Genomic DNA, 24020 nt, shown 5'->3' with positions numbered 1-24020 from the left:
TATGTCTTTCATCCCATACAGCTTCTATAAAGACTGGAGAAAATATTTCTTTCCCACCATCACTATTAGCTCTCTAGGCTCACAACTGTATTCAAGGATGCAAGACTAGAGTATGTTCATTTGTATTCTGATCTATAAGGATTGATTCTGCAATAAATGAAAATAGCAAACTGTCTTAGGGAGACATTTGGGCCTTCCTGAAGTAAATAAATGTGACCCAAGATACAATTTGGTTACACATATTTCATAATTCATCACTTTTTTTGTTACAATATCTTTCTATATGATGGCATAGAAGTATTTCTAAAAATGCAAATCAAATATTTTTTCAATAAAGAAAAGTTGTTGTGGAAAAGATTTTTTATAGACCACTCCTGAGAAAACTAGCATGAAAAATCAAATTAAAAAAAAAAATAAAACCAAGAACTAATTCCATTTCAGGAGACAGGAGGTTAAATTATTACCTGTTCCTTTCCTGATAACACAAAATATAGAAGTGAAAATTGAAGTTAAAAGCACCAGTGATTTTCCATACAATTGAGTTTCAATATAATTGAGTTGACTTTCAATAACATAGGCTATTTGTTAGAGAAAATAAATGAAGATCCATCGAACTAGAAATAGATAATTATAACTATATTCATAGGTATAGCATATATTGTTATACATATTAGGGACAATATTCCACAGATGAAAAGCATATTAATTCTGGCCTTAAATTTTCCATGAAAACTTAATAAATAAAAATTTAAAACCCTCATACCACCTTTTATTTTGAGCTTTTACAATTTCTGCTCTCCAAATGTCTTCATGTGTCTTACACATGTTAATATACTGGGATTCAACTCTCCTATGACTTAGGTAAGGCTTTGAGCCAGTACTCTTGACTGGGCACCCAGTGCACATGTGCTTTTATCCTTTACCATCCCTTCCACAGCTGTCTCTGCTCTTCTTGTCTCTGCATGTTTCTTAGTGATGAACAGCAGCTCCTTCAGCAGCCTTTCAGAAGAAAGGCAAGTAAGGTCTGGACTTGTTCCATCATAGCATAGGCCTGGGCAGACCCCAAAATGATAGGTGTAAATATAAAATAAAACAAATTGTCATCCTTTGTGAGTAGTTTGAGACACTGTCCTGCCAATCATCCTCCCAGTGCTTTGACAAAGTGGCTTCTACAGCAGGCCAACAGCAAAGCTCAAGGAGAACACAGAGCTGGGTGAATAATCTCGAAAGAGCCAAGGCAGGTATCTCTTCTGTAGTCCCTGCAATTATCTCATACGTGCACTGGTTTCCTAAAAGCATCCTCAAAGCTCCCACCTGATGTGCTGACATGCTGAATGATCAATCTATACAAAGGAAACTAAGTGTTCCTGTCTTTCAGGTAGTTTCAAAGAGAGGTGTTTAAATGCAGGAGCCCAAATACTGACAATGCAGCAGGCCAGAAGGCACCAGTTCAAAGAAGCTGATCAGAGAAATTATTGTCTAGAATACAATACAAAACATGGGGGTTTTCCTTTTAATTCACAGTTGAAGCAACCCCTTTAAATTTTACCAAAACCTAATGGACAATACTTAGCTTGTATTTCCACCTCTGCAAATTTGTTGCTCTCTTGGGGACATCTAGGGCAGGAAAACAGCAGCTCTCTTCTCCCCACATAATCTTCTGTTATTTGTTCTTCTAGAAGTATTTAAAGAAAAAGAAAAGAAAAAAAAAAAAAGAAAAGGAGCACAAATACAGTTGTCTGTGATTTCTTAAAATCTGTATTAATGACTGAAAGTCTTTTGAACTGTCTGACTATTCCCACTTTTTTTTCCCCAGTCTTAATTTCTAGTGCTTTGTTCAGCCCCATTTCAAATATTTCAAGAGAGAGCTTTTTTCTCTGAATTAGGTTTCTGAGACTGCTTCACAGGCTAGTGCATGCCATCTCTTTCAAGCATATCTTTTGAGATATATTTTTATACTACACTTGTTTTCTTTTTAACAACTTCAAAACCTTCTCTCCCCCAGACACCTCATTTTGCTTGCATCATCTACTTTGAAGCCCTGGTAGAGTAAGTTCACTCTTATTAGCTGCTGCAGGATTTTTATCCTGCTCTTGTTGTTTCTTCTATGTTGGCCAGTTGTGTGATCAGCTCTCCAGAAATGCCACACAGTCCCTTTTCACAAAGATGATTTCTGATATGTGTTCTGTGTTTTTTATGAAATAATCCCGTCCCAAAAGTGAACCCTGTATTCTAAGTGTACTTTCAAGACAGAAAATTTATCACACTTGCTCTCACTTCAAAATAAATAAGCTATGAAATCTATTCCTGATGAGTATAGCATGGATAAGTTTATTTGAATTTACTACCAGGAAATTAGTTACAAAATTAAAAATTTATTTGGTTTTTAATTTACAATAAATTACAAATTTATTTATTCTTGGCATGCAGCTCTAAGGTAGATAAAAATTTCACTTTAGCCTTTTTGGTATTTAGTAAATACATCCTTAATTCTAAAAGTATTCCCAAGTAACATGGCTACAATACTCATGAAGGAATGTATTGGATTATAGAAACTCATTAAATCAAATCAATGAAGTAATTACATTTCTTTGGGGGAAGTATCTGATCAGATTCCACAGCATGAATGAGAAGGAGGCTGAAGGCATATTCCTAGAAGGCACATGCACATACAGCATATAAGTACATGCAAAAAGAGAAGATATTTAAATCAATGGACATGAACATGTATGTAAAATGAAGCAGTATGAAAACTGAAACAGCAGATGCAGCATGGGATGGGAAATTTGTCATGCAAAATTCTATAACTGAAAGATATTCAAAGTTGCCAAAACTCCAGCTTTATCCATCATTCAGAATTGTTATGCAGACAAAAGTCTGAGCTTTGGGTTTGTTTCTCCTTCATTCTCTTTTCTATATTTCACTGTTTCTGAGGTTTGCTGTCTACTTGGTTTGCCTCTTGTCTGAAAAGGATGTTGATTAGGTAGTAAAGAAGAATCACCTACTGCAGTATATTAAAAAATACTGAAGGAGAGTTGTCTTAGAGAGTTGTCTGAGGCTGAATAATTTACAGGGTTTGGAGTGGTTCATAAGATCATGTGCTGGAGGTATAATTTCCCAGCAGCAAAATAGGAAGCAAGAGAGATCATCAAAAGGCAGAACCATATTTATTATTCTCTGTCTGTTTGTCAGTTTAATTTTCTCTTTAAAAGAGAGAGAACTGGATTCACTTCAAATTGAACATTCCCTCCTTTTTATTCTCCAGAAGGAAAATCTAATACATTAATGCAATTTTAAAAGCTTGTAAATTAGAAATTTGCTGTAACAAAATAAATTATATTCAGATCAAGGAAAGAAAGAATATAGGAAATTGTTTAAATAAGCCTCACATTTTTCTTTCAAACTATTTAATTTTCCCCTCTCTTTTATAAGAGTTTAATGAAAGGTTAGATAGATTTTTTTTAATTATAGTTGGTACAGTGGAAGAAGTCAGCAAGAGCTTGACATAAAACCTTGGGGCATACTTAACAATTACAATATTTAATCTCTTTCTCTGAACTGCACAAATCTCCTGATAAACACAATAAAGCCAGATTTATGAGTCAAGAAAAGTACAGTCCTGGAGGTAAATCACGTTGGCCACATATACTTTTAGAATGAAATTGTTCAAAATCAGAAGCGTTCCCTGTCATGTAAAGTCTCAGAGGAAAGATGCGTGCTAAAGAAAGAAAAGTTTGAGCTGATATTTCTGGTAAATGTAATTGGCCAGCATCTCAGATTTTAATGAATGTCCCTTAGGACACATTTCTACAGACCTTCAAGGATGGAAAAGGTAAAATGTTACTGGCAATGCTTTGGCAAAGAACAGAGGAAACTACAGAGGGACAAGCTAGAGAAACTCAAAATGTCATTCCTGGCTCTGCTAAAATATAATTCTCTGAAGTATAGAATTCTTTGAACCTGAAAGTAGGTTGCCTTCTCAAGCAATGATTCTTTCAAACAGTGTGGTGAAACCAGAGCTTATTAAGAAACAGAAAAAAAGGACTGCCTTTAAAAGAGGTATGTAGATCATGCATTTCTCTAATAACAAAGGCTGGCAGCTTATTTTGAACTAAAAAATAATAAATCATATCGATTTTTGCAGAGTATCCCTAATTCTCCTCCAACATCACAAAATTTAAATGCAGTCAGGAAATGGGACTCTCAGTCTTCAGAGCTTCAGACTAAGGACTCACAGAGATGGAGCTGTTGGCCTTTCCTGTAAAAAAGGGGAGTGCATTCTTTGCAAAATTAGAATAATTTGAATGCCTCTGTCAGCCAAAGAAAAGGGAAAAAATTGTTTTACGTTTTAACAAGTCACAGAGTTAGATGACTTTAAATGTGCGTTTTGTCATCCATTGTTCATTAATCTTCTGAGGGGAAAAAAAAAGGCAACATCTGACCTGTACAAATTCAAAAATACAGGTTTTCTCTTCGTTCAAAATGTGCCCAGCTCTTTTCTGTCTTGTCTGAAAAAAAATTACCTACAGAGCAGAAAGAAGCCACTGCTTCTTTTTCTAAATTTTGAAATGCCGCATTGTTTTTTCACACTCACACCTATCTCAAGGTAAAGGCTGTTTATTCTTCCTCCTGCGGGTCTGGGAATGATATAGATCATATACCATTATATGCTTGGAAGAGGAGGTTGTAAAATACTTTTGTTACATTTTCTACATTGAATAACTATAATATTATTTCACTGAGTATCTGAAGAATTCACTGATGTTTTCTTTATTGTGCTTTGAATCCAAGTAAAAATACTGCTCTTTTGCATGCTCTTATACAACTCCAGAAGGCTTCCCAAAGACAAGCAGCATAGTGGCATCATAGCACCATAGAATCCTCAAGGTTGAAAAGATGTCTGAGGTCATCAAGCCCAACCATTAACCCAGCACTGCCAGATCCACAACTCAACCATGTCCCCAAGTGCCACACTCACAGGCTTTTAAATATCTTCAGGGATGGTGACTCAAGCACTTCCCTGTGCAGCCTGTTTCAATGCTTGATAACCCTTTTCAGTGAAGAAATTTTCCCTTATATCCAATCCAAACTTTCCCTGGGGGAACTTGAGGCCATTTCCTCTTGTCCTATTGCTTGTTACTTTTAAACCTGCTAGAAACCATAGAGACAGTAGCCTAACTGACTAGAGTATTTTTGGATAGCTGGTAAGAGAGAGAGATGTTTTAGAGTGCCCTCATACCCAAAGACGTGACAGACAGGCAGATGCCTCCTTGATTATGGATTTCTCCTTACCTGATGAAGGGTGGAGGTTCATGTCACTGTTCCTCCCATTCCCCAAAGGCTTTGTTTCCAAAGGCAGTGTTGCTCAGCAGTCAGTATTTATTTAATCTTATTTTGACCTGAGCTCTAGCTCTGCCTGCATCAGGGACATCAGTGCCTGCATCGGCCTCTGTGCCCAGGGACAAATAATTTTGTATGTGTATCTCTGACACTGATGTTTGTTTCTAATTTTTTTGATTAAACAGAATTCTGTCTTGCTATATGTTTGCACGTGCTTAGTTATGATGAAAAGCTGATTTAGTTAAGGATAATTGACATAAAAGCATGATAATCCTAGACATGAGATGCATTTCTCAGACCATGCATTTTTCTTCAATTAGAGATTACACTATTTGTTTCTCAGCAGAAGGTGCCAGAACTATGAATATCTCAGTGGTTCTTATTTGATCTAATTGAAATACTATTTTTTCTCACAGGAAAAGTTGCTGTTACACCCCTAAAGGATGTTACACTACTCTTGATGTCCATTTCCAGCTATTCATTTTCCTTAGTTTAGGACTAGGAGCACATATGTTTGAGTTCTCAGTCCAAATAGTATGCTAATAGTCAAAAATAAATGTATGAACCTTAAAACTTAATTTATTATTTTTCCTTTGGTTCTAAAAGTCCTTTTCTTTTAAAGACCATACCTGGCTTTTTACCCCCTTTTTGCATTAGAGAAGGAATTAAGGCTTAAAAAGAATTAAGTACATTGCCCAAAGTCTTCTGCTCAGTCTGGCAAAATCAGGAGTACAAATCAGCTCTCTGGTCTTGGATATTTATGCTTGACATAGTAATCAATTACAGTATTCCTTCTGCTTTTCCTACGTCTTTGCATAAGTCATTGGTTTAACCCTCTTTATTCTCCTTCACTTCCTTTCTTTTTCTTTGTAGTCACTCTATTCAGAAACTTCCTACATATTCTGTGTTACATATTTCAATTTATGAAAAGGGTGTAAAGAGGCAAAAGGATCTGCAAGTATTGTAAATGCAGGGCCACTGATGAAGGAAAGAATGATGAGGAAGACTCCATCTTATCAGAAGGCTAACTTTATACTTCATTATATTTATATTATCCTTATAATAAGAATATTATATATTCTTTATATATTAAAGAATACCATACTATACTATACTAAAGAATACAGAAAAGATACTCACTGAATGCTAAAAAGATACTAATGAAAACTCATGACTCTTTCCAGAGTCCCAACACAGCCTGGCCCCAATTGGCCACTGAGTCAAAATAACTCACACTGAAGTCCAATCAAGAAATCACCTTGGATAAACCATTCCAAACACATTCCACATGAGCATAACACAGGAGAAGTAAATGAGATAAGAATTGTTTTTCCTTTCTTTGAGGCCTCTTGCTGCCTTTCAGCTTCCCAGGAGAAAAACCCTGGGCGAAGGAATCCTGTTCAGAGAATGTGAATGCCACGTGCGAGGTTTGAACAAGACCTTTAATGGCAGGGTGTTTTGAATTCATTGAATAGAACTCTTCCAGTAGAATGTGACTGCATGTTCTCTCAGCAATACCAAAGTGTTTACATTCCTGCTTGATTTCCATACCACGCAAATGGTGATTGCAGCTGAGGGAGCGACTGCTCGCGGCACACAGGCGACACAACAGCTCCAGCAACAGCTCCACCCACAGCAGCACCGTGGCTGCTGCCCACGTGTGTCACTCAGGTTGCAAATGAAGTTGAGATCCATGGCATAGAAGGAGCTTTTGTCTCATGGGAATTCTTTAGGAAGGTACTTCAGTGCGATAATGTGCATTAATAATTGGTTGAAAGTGCAAAGTCACACATTTGAATGTGTCAGTCACACACATGTTGTGGATGGTCTCCTGAACACATGAGCCGAGTGGACCAGTTTGGATGGTATTCAGTTCTTGTAATTTACTTTTTTCCAGGAATGCCCCAGTGGTGTTGTCAATGAAGAAACCTTCAAAGAGATTTACTCTCAGTTCTTTCCACAGGGAGGTAAGTACTTGGCAGACATAATTAGTACTGCAGTATGTCTGCTAGTTCCTAAGTCTGACAAGGGCCTCTCGTTCAAATTAACAAGATTGTTCCCTCAAGCTGTCTGAACTCAAGGGGTACTTCCTTGATAGTTGGACACATTTTTAAATCTGTTTTTCTGAATGAAATGCAACAGTATCTACATGAAGTCAGTCTACTGTTATGAAGTTACCACCTGTGATGGGTACCATGAAAGCAAGTTTCTCTGAGTATGTTATTTTTCTTTAAGCTTTCTAAAAATTCTTGCCCATTCTCTTTTACCCAAAAAAACCCTTTCACAGTAGGAGGAACTGTAGGAGGCACTGCAGGTACCCTCTTATATCAACAACAGAACCCTCCCTTTAATTCTATGGGATTTCTCTTAAATGCTAACCTTGATTTCAATTAATTGATTTCCAGGAGTTTTGGGGTTTTTTTTATTTCCATTATCTTTTTAGTGCAATGAAGGTAATACAAAACTCTGTAACACTTTCGGGTTTTTTTCCTTGAACCTCAGATTTCTTTCAATTTCAATTTTTTTCCTCTCTTTTCTTCCTCTTGTATTTGCTTTTCAGTTACCCCTCTTCATATTCTCCCACAACCCTTCAGTCCCACCTCTTCAGCTTCTCCCAGAGCTCTTGAGATTTGTGTATTTCTCTGGGACTGTTCAGAACTCCTTTTCATTCTTTATTTAAAACTCCATATTAATTGGTAGGAACAAAATATCTCCCTATTAGTTTAATTTTGAATAAAGACCTAGAAGGTAAAGAGCAGCATTCGGTGCAGATTACCATCTCTGAAATTATTAGGAAGTAGGCACACTCAATAGAAATGAACAAAAGGCTAGAAGGGTTGACCTGCCTACTGATTGTTTCTCTTTGTAAACTTTTAGACCAAGCTAACAATTACAGTTTGTAATATTATATTTTGTAGTTACCCTTGGGTAGTGAAAACAATTCTATGTGATTTACACCTTGACTATGCTTAACAGAAAAAATCTATCATATTTCCTATTGTTGCACCCAGAATTTTTTATGGGCAAAGAGAAAGAACACCTGTTCTAAACATGAAGTCAAAAGATATTGTGAGAGTAAATGTAATCTTAAAGTACTAATCTTTATTAGTCCAGATCTAGTTGTTGCAGAGAAGAAAAACTATTAATGTAGTTAAAATGTATATGAGCAAAATGTCTTATTTCTACCCCTATTCCTGGTGTTAATGCTGATCTTCCTCTGGCCTTTAGGGCAGTGGCATCCTTTGGAGGAGGAGGTGAGAACTGCACTGGGATGTCTAGTTAAGAAACCAGTTGAGTTCTTAAATCTTTAAGGTCTTGTCAAAATTATGTGTCCAGCTGAGGCCTTTAAATTTCAGTTGTTCTTAAAATAATGATTTTATGTATATCCCAGTATTAAAGAGGAAAGAGGAATCTTGAATGTTTTCCCCAAATTAAAACATGTAAGTCTCTGCTCCAATTGTCTGTGTGATGAAAAACCAGGTACAGCATGATATATCATTATGACAATTCATATATTCAATACATAATTCATATCTGAACAACCAAAATTTTGTCTATAAGATTTTAAGCTTCAGGGCAACCAAAGAAATTTTTCAATGTCATCCAGCAAGTCACTTCCTCAAGCAACTTCCAAGACTTTACAGGACAGGACAGGTACAGGAGAAATACAAATCAGACAAGGTGCCACAAGAATAACAAAGGAAAGGAAATGACACTGGATTGCAGCAAAAGCAATGTATTTTAAAAGGCAAAAGTAGCTTAGTAAAAAGCTTTCCATGCCAGAAAGGGCACTAGAGGAACTTCTTTTTAGATTCACTGCCATACAGGTGAATGAATATACCCCCTGCATTTTTGCAGTGGATCACCTGAAATGAAAATTGTGATTTTTTCAGCCCTGCCCAGTAGGTCATGGATAAGAATCCACACACTGAATAATTATTACACTCCTTTATCACTTCTGAACAAATTAGACCATGCTTGTAGTTTGATAAGTCCTGCTCTTCCATGTGTAATGATTGCTGGTTTTTGCCTCTGATGTTTAAAATGCTTTGATGGTGTTTTTCAAGGAATTCTAATTTAAGAGCTGTTCCTATCTCAACCTGTTAAAATAGCAAATTAGCCTACTAGTTATGATATCAGATCCTTGGAAAGAAATTGTATTTCATTAAAAAATTAAGATTTTGTCTAAAATGAATAATGTTCAAGATTTAGGGGGGGGGAAGGGGAAATTAGACTAAGCAGCTCTAATCAAAATACTAGCATGCCTCATCCTGCTGTGGTTTTGAAGAAAAAATTTCAGACCAGAATTGCTTGAGCAAACAACTCTGAAAAAGGCTTTTGATTTATTTTTTTTTCAGAGGGGTTACCAGAAAAAATATTTTTCAACCAGAGACCTTTTTTCATATGCCATCATACAAAAAAAAAAGTAGTATATTTTATAATGTATGGGCAACAAAATTAAGATCCCTTTCTGTTTTCTGTACATCTACAGAAAATAACCAGGAATATTTCACTTGTTTTTAAGAAATGGATGTCAAGAGAATAGGAAGGTATTTAAAATTCCTTTTACAGTAATTATACCTCTAGAACACATTTTTTCCCTGAAGATGATTTACATAGTATATTCTGTTGCACAACAGAAGTCTCAGTAGATTATAGAAAATATGACTATTAAAATGCTAAATATAAACTCTAGTCAACAAATTTACATTTTTCAGCTGAAGTGTGAATGTGTCTGCCAAGTTGTGCTTAAGCAATTACAGTGGTTACTGGACACATGGAAGAATTAATGACTCTCTCAAATAGTGGTGGTGGGGATTTAATTCTCTGAAAATGTGCTAACAGACAGGTTTTAAAGATTGCAGTTTTTTCTTGTTATGATTATCTCACATAATACAGAATAAACATATTGAAGTAAGACTAGAGAATTTTCTTCAGGTCTGAATCTGTGAAGCACAAGGCTATCAGTTTTGGTTCCTCAAGTCAAGGTGGCATTTCAGCTGAGTGTTGCCAGGCTATTGCTCAGTTTAATACAAAACAGTATTTTGGGCTGTGAAAAATAAAGATTTAGAGGATTGATATAAAAGGTAAAATGGGTTAATGCCAAGAAATCAGAAAATGGTATTTCAGCATTGATCAGGTTTTTCCATGAGAGGGAGTTTGTTCTGCAAAGGGGATGCTGATTTCATTACACTTTGCCCTTTATGAATAATTTGTGAGGTTTATGTTAATTAGCCTAAAATTATTGTAAACATATGAGGTAAAAAGGGAAAATTGAGTATTAAAAGTAAACAAGCCCTCATCCTTCATTAATTAGCATGATTTTGAGGGAAGGAAAAACACTGAGGACAGCTGACTTCCCTTAACCCCAGCAGCTTCTACCTCACATCCAGAGGGCTGTCTCTGGATAAGTGCTCTCCTCACAATATATTACTCCTGGAGCAGGTTGTGCCTTTTAGAAGGCATTCAGTGGAAATAGAAGAAAGGATCTTTACAAAAGTTACAGTCTTGACAGATTTATATTCATGCTGTGTGGGTTTCTGAAATGAGTCAATATGCACTGGGGAGGAGGTTTAGTAAGTATGCAAATAGTGAAGGGATGATTTGTTTAAGGTCATCTTTCAGAGTCTTACTGACCATTTAGTGAGTCACAGCCAATTTTCCCAAATCCTAATGCCATGATCATGGGAATTCAGCAGCAAGCCAGCTTTAAGAATCTGCTTCTCAGGAGAGGATTTCCTCTCACCTGTGGTGAGCATAGGACACAACAGCAGCAGCAGCTGTCTGAAAAGATCAGCTTCAGCCTGGGGAACAGATCTGTGTGCAGAGCAAAACCAGCACATGTGGGGTGTGGTGAGGGCAGTGTCTGCTTCCCTCATTTAACGGGAGAAAACAAACACAGCCTTCATTGCAGGCATGTGATCCCTGTCACAGTCAGTGTTCCTGTTAAAACAGGCTGTTTCTGGGTACAATAATATGTCATCTTTGCTATTTGCTCAGGTACCAGTGGCTAGCAAACACAAGAATAAAAATGAATAGAGATATTCCAGACAGAATTTTTCATTTTTGGTTTCTTTGCACTTATATCTTATCCCTCCTCTCCTGCCAGAAAGGAAGTTTAAATTTCACTAGAAAGCTAGTCTTGCTATGAAATTCTGGTATTAAAATATATCTTGGTATCAAATAGTTTTAATAGAATTAAATTAAATTTTATTAAATAAGATTTACTTACTGTGAATCCTTTTTCTGCTTTAAATTTTAGATTCCACAACATATGCACATTTTCTGTTTAATGCATTTGACACTGATCACAATGGATCTGTAAGTTTTGAGGTAAGTGATGCCATTGCTTATTTCTATAAAATTGAATACTTTGCCATTCCTTGTAATGAAGTCCATTTTGGTGGCTGACTCACATTAGGGAAAATTTAGGGATGTGACTTAAGTTTCAAGTTTTTCCAATGCAATAAAAAAAGTCATTACTTTACAGTTGTGTATTCCATAATGGTAACTCAGACTGTGCTACTGCATAATATTTTTAAAAATCTGTCAATTTAAAAGGTAACCTAATTTATACACAAGTTACCTAAAATAGTTCTCCCTCTCTGCCTTTGCAAGAGGAGATCTCTGAACTACAACTAATGTTATGGAGATGACTCAGCCAAAATCTGATTTTTCATACTTAATTTCCAGAAAGTTCTAGAAAAAGGCTTTAAAGCAAATTTTTTAAAAGCACAAGAGTTGCAAATTCATTCTTCCTCCATATAACAGCCCAATCTTTTTTCCCAGTTCTGCCTTTCCCTGGTAAGGCTGATGTCTTCCACACAATATAATACGGAAAAAAGGGACCTTACTGCAATACTGTAGATGAGAACAGGGTGTACAAAATGCTGCAAAGGAAATAATATTTTAAGCTGTGGAATTAAAAAAAAAAAAAAAAAAGAGTTCATTTGAAAAGGATGTTTGTTTTGTCATGTTTTTTTTTTTTGGTTTTGATTATAATGAACTAATTATTTCCTTAAACTTCTGACTGGATTGTGATAAATACACTCACTAGGAGCAGGAATGGAGGATTAATTCATGTCTTCTGTACATACATGTCGTCTTGTAATATGCAAGGATTCTTCTGATCTAGTCACAGAATCATAGAATGGTTTGTGTTGTAAGGGATCTTAAAGATCACCCAGCTCCAAACCCCTTGCCATGGACAGGGACACCTCCCAGCAGACTGAGCTGCCCCATCCAGCCTGGCCCTGAGCACTTCCAGGGATGGGCATCCACAACTTCTCTGGGCAACCTGTGCCAGCGCCTCACCACCCTCACAGTGAAGAATTTCTTTTGTATATCTAACTTAAACTTCCCATCTTTCAGTTACAGCAGGCACATTGAGAAAAACTACTTTTAGAGTAAGTAAATTATTTCTGCAATTATCATTAAAAAGAAAGGGAATGAAATAATTTTTCATACCTTTTCTGGTCAATTTGTTGACCCCTGTATTTCAAGCAGAAAGTCTTAAGAAATGCACTGGATTTGGAGCGTTTTGATTATCTCAGAGTGCAGGTTTGTGCACGAGTAAAGGGCTTTGATATAAAATAAATCAGGAAAATAAAAGCAGAGGTGCTGAACTTTTGTTCAATATCAAGGCAGACATGAGTGATCCAGACTTTCATATTATCTGCACTAATTTTGTATCCACCATAACTCTACTGCTATCAAAAGACTCTTGCTTCTGTGTCCTTGTAGAAACATTATACTTACAAACTGCATGATGGCCGTTCTAAAAGCATCCTCCTGAAGTTAAAAATGTCGGGGTTTTTTTTTCCTAATCACATGAAAATAGCTGCAAAATGTAGAAGAAGATATTGTGAAATGTGCAAAATACAATGATCTCATTTTTTCCTGCTGTGCCATTTTCTTTCTATTCCAATCTTTATTCTAGTTTTCTAATTTCCATTAGAAAAACAACAAAAGTAAACAGCTCAAAAGGTAGAGGAGTAGTTTAGAAGTTTGGAGAAAAAATAATCATTCTTTCCAAAGTACTTTCTATATCAAAGTGTAGGAGTAAATACAATTTAAGATAATTACCTATGATGAAAACACTCTGGCTATCTTCTGTATAAAAGAAGATTATCAAAATCTGGAATGGCAGCAAAATTCTTTTGTTGATAAGAATGACTTTTTTTTTATGTGTTGCACTCTCAATTTCCCATGAAGCAGTGGTAGCTGGAGTTGTAGGTAAAAAAAGAGAATTTACTTTTGCTTTGTGCCCTTTATTCCTCAAATTTTCAACCATCAACAATGAAAAGTTAGATCTGAGCACAACTTAAATGCACACCTCAACTGACGCTTCTTGTTGAGATTGCTGTGTCCTTAGAGTCCTTAGAGTTTTGTCGTCCTTAAATCCATATGCTCTTTGCTAACAAGCCAGGATCTCTAAATTAAGGATTTATATAGCACAAAGACCAAACTTATAAAATTAGGTGCTTGAATTTATCTCTCTTTATCCCATGATTGTATTAATTTTGAGAATAGTTTATTTCATTTGTTTTGTGAACTAGTTTTGTTTTAATATGCCAGAGTTTCTGAACACCCAGTGACCCAGCTATTGGAGAGCTCTTTGGGCATGTTAGTGAAGTTCTTTTTTCCATTAGACAGAGACAGATACAAAAGCAAGGTTTTAATTTGCTGCATGTATATTGTCATTGAGCCAAAATAAAGATCTGGCCTCAAAGCTATTTACACAGTCAGAAAAATGGAGGCTAATTAACTTTAGACATATTGTCAAAGTAAAGCTCATTGCACACTCATGCAAATATCCAAATCAGTATCCTTCATTTGTTGCAGATGCAGATTGAGGTTGCTCTAAATGTGACCTTTCTGAAAGTCATTAAATAGTCCCACAAATTCTCAGTGCTTTAAAGCACAATGCTGTGCCCAAACACAATGGAGATGTTTAAATACTTCTGTCATATTTAATCAAAACATAGCTTTATTGGTTAATAAATTAGCAAGCATGCTAACTCACTTCCATGGAGCAGTACAATTCTTAAGATCAAACACTACTTCATGTTTCACTAATAATAAAAGTGGTGTCCAAGGCAGTATTATGAAGGCAGTGCTTAACTAAGTCATAGAATCACAGAATGCCTTGGATTGGAAAGGACCTTGAAGATCATCTTGTTCCAACCCCCCTGCCATGGGCAAGGACACCTCCCACTGGAGCAGGTAGCTCCAAGCCCCATCCAACATGACCTTAAACACTTCCAGGAACAAGGCATTCACAGCTTCTCTGGGAAACCTGTTCCCGTGCCTCACCATCCTCACAGAGAAGAATTTCTTCCTAATAGTTAATTTAAACCCACTCTCTGTCAGTTTAAAGCCATTCTCCTTGTCCTGTTCCTACATGTCCTTGTGCAGAGTCCCTTCCCAGCTCTCTTGTAGGCCCACTTTAGGTAATGAGAGGTGCTTAAAGGTGTCCCTGGAGCCTTCTCTCCTCCCAGCTGAGCAAGCCCAACTCTCAGCCTGTCTTCATAGCAGAGGTGCTCCAGTCCTCTGGACTTGTTCCAGCAGGTCCATGTCATTCAGCCCCTAAGCTGGAGGCAGTATTCCAGATGGGGTCTCATGAAGGCAAAGAGGGACAGAATCACCTTCCTTGACCTTGTGGTCCCGTTTATTTTGATGCAGCCCAGGTCACGATTGGCTTTCTGGGCTGCAAGCCCACATTGCTGGTTCATGTTGAGTTTGTTGTCAACCAATATCCCCAGGTCCTTTTCCTCAGGGCTGCTCTAAATCCATTTTCTGCCCAGCCTTTATCTCAGCTTGGGATTGCCCTGATCCAGGTGCAGGACTTTGAACTTTGCCCCATTGATTTTCATGAGGTTCACAAGCATGATTCTATGGGTTCAACAAAAAAATGTTTGTCCATGTCACGTAGGAAATGAGCCCTTTTTTTTTAGTAAGTGGTGATCTCATAGGCATTTTAACACCATCTGATTTAAAGTAGCTACAAAGAAATACATTTCGTTTTAGGAGCAGTTCCTTCTCTTAGACCTTTTTTTTACATACACCAGGCCTCCACCACTTCTGTACCATCACTTGATTCCTTTTCAAAATCCTGAAATCTAAATTTAAAAATGGATTAAGGTTCTGCCTGCCTACTTCTACCTACTTCTGAAAAAGACATAAAGGAGCACATGACCAGGTGAATAATTTTATGCTTTCCTATGGATTTGTGACAGCACACTAATAAGCTTTTTAATTAATTTATTAATGGACTAATTATCCCCAAAGATTTACTGAGAGATAAAGCAATCAGAAAGTCATCAACAACCTTGCTAGGAGATAATTAATCACTGCTGACAAAAGCCCCACAAATCTAAGTTCATTCCAGATCACAACCAGACATTCTCTACAGCTGTATGCAGAACAGAAATGTCAGCAGCCTCTGAGTACACACAGGCTCTGGTACAGGTGCAATGATGCTGCATTTTGCAACCCCTCAGTGAGACATCCCCCTTGCTTGAAGATTCAGAATTAGGCACAGAAGGAGGTTTTAACAAGTATTAGCATGCTCTGCAGGAAACTGGCAAGTTGCAAGCAGGAAACTGTGGAAAGGAGTAAAGCAAAGTACCAAGGAAGAGGCTTTTTGTTTCTAACTTCACTGTCACAGACGGAAGAAAGACCCAAGCTAGAGTTGTGTCAGCTCAGACTTCCTGTTTTAGGCTCCTTTGTCACCCTAGATCAAATCACCTCTCCCCATTAGGTACTCAACTGAGCAGGACCATCCATCCCAGTGGGCAGTGGCAGCATTCTCACAGCATGTATGCATCTGAATATGGTGAAATTTTCTTTAAAAATAAACAAGTTCTAAAAGTAGAATTCCTCTCTCCCTAGAAATTACATGTCTAAACCAGGATGGGAAACAGCATCTGGGTGCTCTAATACTGTGATGGGGACTTGTATTGATGCTCTTTGCTAGATGGTGTGTGTGATTTGTGCATCACTGAGTTGTTGGTTACGTGCATAAAGATGGGCAGCTGCTCCCTGAGTTTAGCTGCTTCCCTCTGTGCTGCTGCTTTACTGTGGCTCTCTGCACTGGGTTATTGCTTAGCACACAGAATGGCTGCACTGCTCCTGACACACACATTGCCTTCCACCCTGCAGAACATTTTGCCTTTCAAGGCTCTAGCCCAAAATACCCTGTGGATTTGGCCTATATCCACTGAATCAGATACTCCATTTCTGTGTGATTCTATTACTGTGTCCTTCAGTTACTTGAAAGTAAGTGCGTAGAAAAGACATCCCATCCTAGCTAGTCCTTATCCAGCTCATCACAACTTCTTATTATGAACAATCCTTTCTGTTGTTCCTGATATTACTCCTGCACAACACTCAGACAAAGGCAATGCACCTGAGCTATGTGTGATCCCAAAACATGTTGATGCAATATGGAAGGAGATAACTCACTGCTGCAATGTTTAGAGCACATACCTGGAAGGTTTTTGAGTTGTCTCTGCTCTTTAACAACTCCCAATCCCATAAAAAACAATATTAAGTCAAGGGGGTTTTTTTTAAAACTGATGATAGAAGGATAACCTTGGAAATGGGGGTAGAAATGATTCTGGGAAGCCAGCTAACACAGGTGGTGCACCACAGAAAGAAACAAAGAGAATTGAACAAGAAAAGAAAAATGGATTTATTTTAGATAAATTTTTTAAATGTTGTTCTGCCAAAATAAAAATAAATTCACAATTCTTAGATATAATGTAAGAAAATAATGCAACTGAGGACATCCACAAAGGACTTAAGGAGAAGCTACATCAAGAACGTAAAACCGTGCAGAAAAGATTTGAAGACGTGGTACTGAATGAAAAAGGTTAATTGCTAATGCTGTAATGTGATCAAATCTGTTCTGAGTTTCTTGAACAATTTAATGTTTAATAGTACATTGGTAAAGAACTGTTTGGAGATTTAACCCTGTGACCCTCAATTAGTCATTGAGATGTAGACAAGATGAACAAAATTCTTTCAGGATTCACGTACCCATTTACCCCAAAGGGCACATATGCCAATAAGACAGAAATTTTTGACAGACTAAGAAAACCCAGAGCACGTCAATTGAATTGCTAAAAAGACTGAAGCTGTCAGAAAAGTTGTCTGTGCCTGCTAGACCACCCGAGTCCATGATATCTGTGTATACTTCAGAGTATCAGGTATATTTATTTGACTTTGTGGTGCACCAGGCCTTTTAAATTTATGTCTAACCTCAGTGTAGTCTTTTCCATTGTTCCTGCTTTAGACAAAATGCAAAACCTTGCTGGTGCAAATAGGAAATATTTTGGCTTTTATTGTCTCTAATGTTACTCTAACACTTCCTGTATGTCATTGCAAGCAATGTAGAAAGACACATTTAAATGTACACACTTGCCATATTCTGCTCAATGTGTTATGAAAGCAGTTTCACAAATTTATGGGTTCATATGCTTATCAAATAAAAAGAGGTGGAGGAGATGGTTAAGGAAAAAACAAAACGCTATTGCTTACAAAATATTAACATGCTGAGAAATACAGAAGAGAGGTGATGGGAGTTGCTATTTTCTTCAATCTGGACAATGCTCAGTAAATGTAAATGAGGTTTGTGCTGTCAAATGAGTATTTAATATGAAACAAAAATCTATAACCAAATACTACATATAAACAATCTCAAAAGCCTTCTGATTAATTTCTGTGGAATAGCTCTGCATCAATAGAGCATTGATGGGTCACAAAAACATTAAAAGGCACATGGACATGTAATATATTTATTATTCCCTATCATACTTCAAATAAAAGTAATAAGAATTGAGGTGTGCAGTGTTGTACATGAAGTTTGAAATATTGGCTGCAACAGATTGGTCTAAGAGATCTGAGAACTGCATATTCCACTTTAACAAGGTAGAGATTTAACAAGAATTTAATGTTCCTTAGTACATGGTTTTCCCCAAATTGGTCTCCTGTGCTTAGATTAATCTAGCTACTATTTAAGCTTTTCTTGGACCATTAAACCATGGGGATGGATTTTTCCTGGTACTCACTTCAACGGGAGCTGCTTATGTGAGATGTTAGGCTTTTAGAGGCTACAACCACTAGCAGAAAATTATGTTTGCTTTATAGAAAATTACTCAATTTACTTATTAATTATGAGTTTAGGAAATAGTGCCTAGATTATTAATCCAGAAATCATTAGCACTCACAGTGAAGTAAAGAAATTTGAAACAACACATCTTTTCGTACTTCTGACAAATGCATTATTCTGGATTTCTGAGATTTGAGGAAAACTGCTCATTTCCAAACTGACCAAGATCTTTTTTCTATTTAGGATTTTGTTATGGGTCTCTCAATTTTGCTCCGAGGGACAGTACAGGAGAAACTGAACTGGGCTTTCAACTTGTATGATATAAATAAGGATGGATATATAACTAAAGAGGTAAGATTTACTTCTTATTAATCACTGAAAGTAAATGTTGTTAGCTAAGTCTTGCATTCAAAGAAGAATGGCTTCATTGTCAAATTGAATGTGCTGACAAGTTATCATATATTATGAAGTTAGACACACTAAAAATTAGAGTAATTGTCTCATTTTAAAGGCATATATGAACATTGAAAAGGGAAAATCTTTACAGAAATTGCAAAAGTTCAGAATTCTTCAGAAATTATGTTTCTGAACACAACAGGTACAGAAATAGTTGGCTTCAACTTATGCCTACATATTTGCCCATACAGTTCCTAGAACAGATTGGTGGGATATTTGGACAAAAATGAATTAAGTATGTGGACAATAGTTGTTACTTATTTTATTAATCTACTTCTAATAATTTTGACTTGAAACAGGACTTATAAAGAAAGATTCCTACATCTTTTATTCTGCAAGGATTCAAACACATACTTAAAATAAGTGGGACTAAATGAGCATTTCATCAAAATATATGGAGGTTTATTTTTTAAGTGGGGTTTATGAAAGTATATAAATTACACTTATAATTTTACACTTTTAGAAAACACTTCAGATTCATTATAAGAGAGGAATGTATGGAAAAATTTCTTAGCATACTACAGATGACTTGTTTTTGAAATTATTAAAATTTTCACAAGCCACTCAAAATTCAAAGATTATGATATGAAAGGAGGACGACTCTGCATAAGTGCAGGTGTGTTCATGGCTGTTTTTATTTTCTTTAGAGAAAATAAGTTGTAAGAAGGTGATGTGCTTTGGCCGTTCACTTGCTATTACAGAACTTCTTTTTTATTTTTATTCATGAGATATTGAGAGATTCTTCCCACAATCCATGAACTTTCATACATTATAAATCATTTGAAATTGAAATCACACATCTATGAAAGCTGAAATCAGATGCTAGATTTTCTAAGAATTAAATAGTTCCTTCTTGAATCTACTCAGTCAAAAAAAAGATACCTAGGTGAATTCCAAAATTTTATTCTAAAATGCAAATCCTAAAATATTATGTTCTGAGTTAAAGCAGTGGACATTCCAGAAGTCAAAGAGCAGCACTTCTGTGTCCAAGAACTGGAAGGTCATCTGGAAAAGAGGCCATGGAAGGGGCAGTGCAGGAGCCCCTTGGGATGATGAGTGCCCACACTGTCAGCATGTCCTTGTGCCCCCCATCCTGGGATGCTCAGCTGGGGATTCACCAAACAGTGCAAGTTTTTCTGAGTTGGTGGTGAAAATGCACACTACATTGCAGAAATGTAATTTTTTCCTCTTCAGGAAATGCTCGATATCATGAAAGCAATATACGACATGATGGGGAAATGCACCTATCCCGTTCTCAAAGAAGATGCACCTAGACAACATGTGGAAACATTTTTCCAGGTAGGTCACATAACATACAAGCTGAAAAGACTGCTCAGTGAGGAGATAAAGATTTTCATTGTTATAACATATCCTTACAATTCTGTAATCCTTTCTATTCTCTGTGGTTCCATTTCAAGTTTCCCAGACCTACTCATCACACCCTGTTTTTTCAACAAATGCTCTTTAAGCGTAGTCCACTTACTATGACTTTTGAACTGGTTGTTCCTAGGCTGACATATAACTGAAATGAACAACGAAAAGGACTTGTTTCACACAGGAATTCAGGAGGAGGCTTGACCCTGTCTGGATGCCAGGCACCCACCAAAGCCTCTCCCTCACTCCCTGCCTCAAATGAACAGGGCAGAGATAATCAAACAAAGGGCTGAAGAGGTTATCATTGCTGATGGCTCAGCCTTGGCCAGCAGCAGGTCCTGGAGCTGGCTGGCTTTGGCTCTGCTGCACATGGGGGATGTTTCTGGCAGCTTCTCGCTTCTGTAGCTCTCCTGCTACCAAAGCTTGGCCACACAAACCCAATTCCTGTACTTTTTTTTTTTTTTTTTCTTTTTTTAATACAGAAAATGGACAAGAACAAAGATGGAGTAGTTACCATAGATGAATTCATTGAGAGCTGCCAGAAAGTAAGTATTCAGTGTTAAGTACTGAATGTGTATCTGTTGGCTATTTCTATCACAGCCCTCTACAGATTTCTGGAGTGTCAGTGAGGGTGATCTTAATACCAGAGACAGCATTTTCCTGAGGTAGAATATCTATGTACACCATTACACAGAAACACTGGACAGTGTAAATAAATTTGTGGCCTGAATCTGCAGAAGAGCTGTTATACACAAGCTGTCATTGCTTATTCGACAGCTGTGCCATTATCCTTTCTCTCTTTAATAGTGTATTGTTTACACTTGGTGGAAAAAAGTTTCTTTACATTCAGATAAATATTTATTTCTATCTTCTGCTCATGCTGGGGCACACTGTTCTGTCACAACTGGCATATAATCATGGCAATAATAATATTGCCTGAAAATTTATCATCCATGGCTGAGTTTCTCAGTGGTTTGTGATGTGCTTATAAGCAGTGAAGCCTTATAAAAAGAGAGTGCAAGGGGCTTGCAAAATGTTGGATGGTAAGAGTGAACACCAGACAAGTTTTCTCAAGGCAAGGGTCTAAACTGATTGTGATTATCAGCCACAAGCCTTTATGCCACCCAAGTGGCTGTCAATTTCTTGACAGCAAGAAAAAAATTCTTCCAGCAGCTCCTGGCCCCTAGAGCCAGGATGGAGAACTTCTGAAGCAGGAGTTACAGACTGTTTTCATTCCTCAGCTCTTCAGAAACCAGCTTGTTCTCTGACCAGTAGGTGATATGAAGAAAGATAAGTTGTATTTTCATAAATTTAAGGAAATCCTGTTAATTTTTCAGTTTAAAATTGCAAGAAAAAGAAACATGATAGAGCATAAGATTAGAATTATTAGCTTTTGGCAAAATAAGAGATTCATAGAATAATAGAATATGCTCAGTTGGAAGGCACCCACCAGGACAATTGAGTCCAATTCCTGGCTCTACACAGGACACCCCAAGATCAAGGTTGTTGTGTATAGTAAAGCATCAGATTAGACAGAGTGAATATGATAGGCCTGATTACATTATGTAAATTCATGTGGCCGATAAGCCTGATACTGTTTGTTACAGTAACAAATTTAAGAAGTTGTAGTAGTGGTCTGCTGATACCTTGCCCAGCAGACTGATTAATACAAAGCTGATAGAGACCAGCAATATAACCCCTGCTTATTGATTCTTGCCTTCTATATCAAGAACAGAGTAATAAAGAGACAGATGATAACAAGACTATGAAGATAAATGCATTTAATTCATTTTTTAGGTTTTTAACTATTTGGAATAGGGAAATCTCTAGATGCTCAAAGATGCTCTAGAAGCAGTCTATTTTTATATGCATCTGTAGCTATTTGTTGGAGTTGCTTTTTTGAATGCAGCTACCTAGTAAGTGATACTTTGTTTGATTTTAATCCACAGATTTTGGGGGATAAAAGACAGCCAAGAGCTCTGCTAACTCTGGCTGTTCTGTGTATCCTTAGCAACAGGCTCTGGGCAGTGTCTCATCTGTCAGCAATGCTCTGTTGCACTGACCGTGGTTCCAGCTTGTCAGTCTTGTTCAATACCAACAAAAGTCATTTCCTCTGCTAACACTGTGTGATATCAGAAACAGAGATGAGATTCATTCCCCAGCTGAGGTCTGCAGCATTCTAGAAGTTAAATGACACATTAATCTGCATATGACAGCAATCATGATGATGGGCTGAATGATTCATTTACAAAGAAAATTAATACCTTTAGTAAGGAATTGCCTGCTCTCCTTATCCAGTGCAATTCAGTCTCTCAAGTCCGTTAGAAGATTAATTTACTTGTTCTAAGTATTCAGAATACACATGAGAGAGATGCTCTCTAAACTGGGACATGATGGAGACACAATGAATGCTACAGAATGCTATAATTGTCATCATGCTACTTATCTCACCTTCCCTTGCTTTTAACTTCAATGGTGGCTATGGTTTTTTGACACAAAAAGTATCTTGCTACCTAATTTTTTGTCTCTCTGCCAATTAAGAAATATTCTTCTTTTAGGACTTATGTACTTCAAAGTGTGTAATTCATGTTTATATCGAGATTTGGTTTTGGAAATGAGGTTTGGGGTTGGGATTCATAGAATCATAGATCATACTGAACTTAGTGATTTGCAGAAGTATATCCCTTTTACTCCTTTTTGCAATAACTAAAGGAAATGTGGCATGCTTACTTTACAAGCAAGAAGGAACACAGCAAAACATCTTTGAACAGAGGTTCTAATTCAGGTTCCTGGGGTTTATTCCTGAGGTTTTTTTGTAGCATCAAGAGACTCTGGTATATTCTTAAACACTCATTTTGCACATATGTGCCTTTCTAAAAATTTGTGCTGCTCTGCTGAGCACTTGTTTGTCACAACTATCAGTGCAGTAGCACTGTACAGCCTGAGGTATACAGGTGGTTCAAGGCTCTTAATTCACATCCCATTGCAAAGAATGGCCTGTCCATTCAAAAAGTGTTGAAACAGTTAAGTAGGGAATTATAAAGCTTTCAGGCTTTGAGCACGGTCTTCTCTGGACACTGGGTAGGAGGATCTGAGTAGAATGATGCTTCCCCTCATCCTCCCTCCATCTTAGACAGGGAATGTGTATGACCTCATTTCCCTGCCCTCCCTACCCCAAACATGCATTTGAATGCCAGTCTACCATCCAGACTCCAGCAGGAGAAATGGACTATGCTGCCCTAGATACGCCAGACTGAGTCCCAGAAAGTGGTGGCTGTTTGTCTGGCTTCATATAAATTACCAAAGAGAAGATCTAGGTCTTGAGAAACAGGAGTGGGGGTACCTCAAGAGCTAAGCACTTCCCAGTTCCTCACCTGCCTCCTTTCACTGATTGGTGCTGGTGGGAATTGGTCTGACTCGGGCATTGCCTCGTATCCACAGCAGCGCCACAAAGAACAGTCAAAGGACGAAGGCACGCACAGTGCATGGGTGACTGTCAGGGCCAGTGACATTGGTCCTTCTGACAATGACAAAAAGGTTTCAGGCACAGGTGTTTTCTGCAGGAGTAACTCTTTCCATACACAGTGTTGATGGTTTGGGCTATCCTGAGAACAGCAAAGAAACCATTTCAAACCTACGAAAAACTTGCTTGAAGGAAGGTCAGGTCTGCCAAAGTTCATTCATCCAGGTTTGTGCTTCATATGGATGATGCTTCATATGCACTAACACCTCCCTT

The 24020-nt window shown here is 37.2% G+C and overlaps 1 protein-coding gene across 7 annotated transcripts in view; it reads left to right on the top strand.

The window, feature by feature from the left end:
- Positions 1-24020, top strand: part of KCNIP4 (potassium voltage-gated channel interacting protein 4) — a 388652-nt gene that overhangs the window by 362552 nt on the left and 2080 nt on the right. For all 7 annotated transcript variants that reach the window (XM_063157713.1, XM_063157714.1, XM_063157717.1 and 4 more), the window contains 5 exons: positions 7238-7307; positions 11603-11673; positions 18698-18805; positions 20105-20209; positions 20767-20829. In XM_063157713.1, coding sequence (XP_063013783.1) covers positions 7238-7307; positions 11603-11673; positions 18698-18805; positions 20105-20209; positions 20767-20829 — 417 coding nt within the window. The remainder of the gene's footprint in view (positions 1-7237; positions 7308-11602; positions 11674-18697; positions 18806-20104; positions 20210-20766; positions 20830-24020) is intronic.

The sequence above is a fragment of the Melospiza melodia genome, chromosome 5 (genome assembly GCF_035770615.1).
Source record: "Melospiza melodia melodia isolate bMelMel2 chromosome 5, bMelMel2.pri, whole genome shotgun sequence".
Taxonomy (NCBI): Eukaryota; Metazoa; Chordata; class Aves; order Passeriformes; family Passerellidae; genus Melospiza; species Melospiza melodia.
The sequence above is the reverse complement of the archived record's forward strand: the minus strand, read 5'-3'. Positions and strand labels throughout refer to the sequence as shown.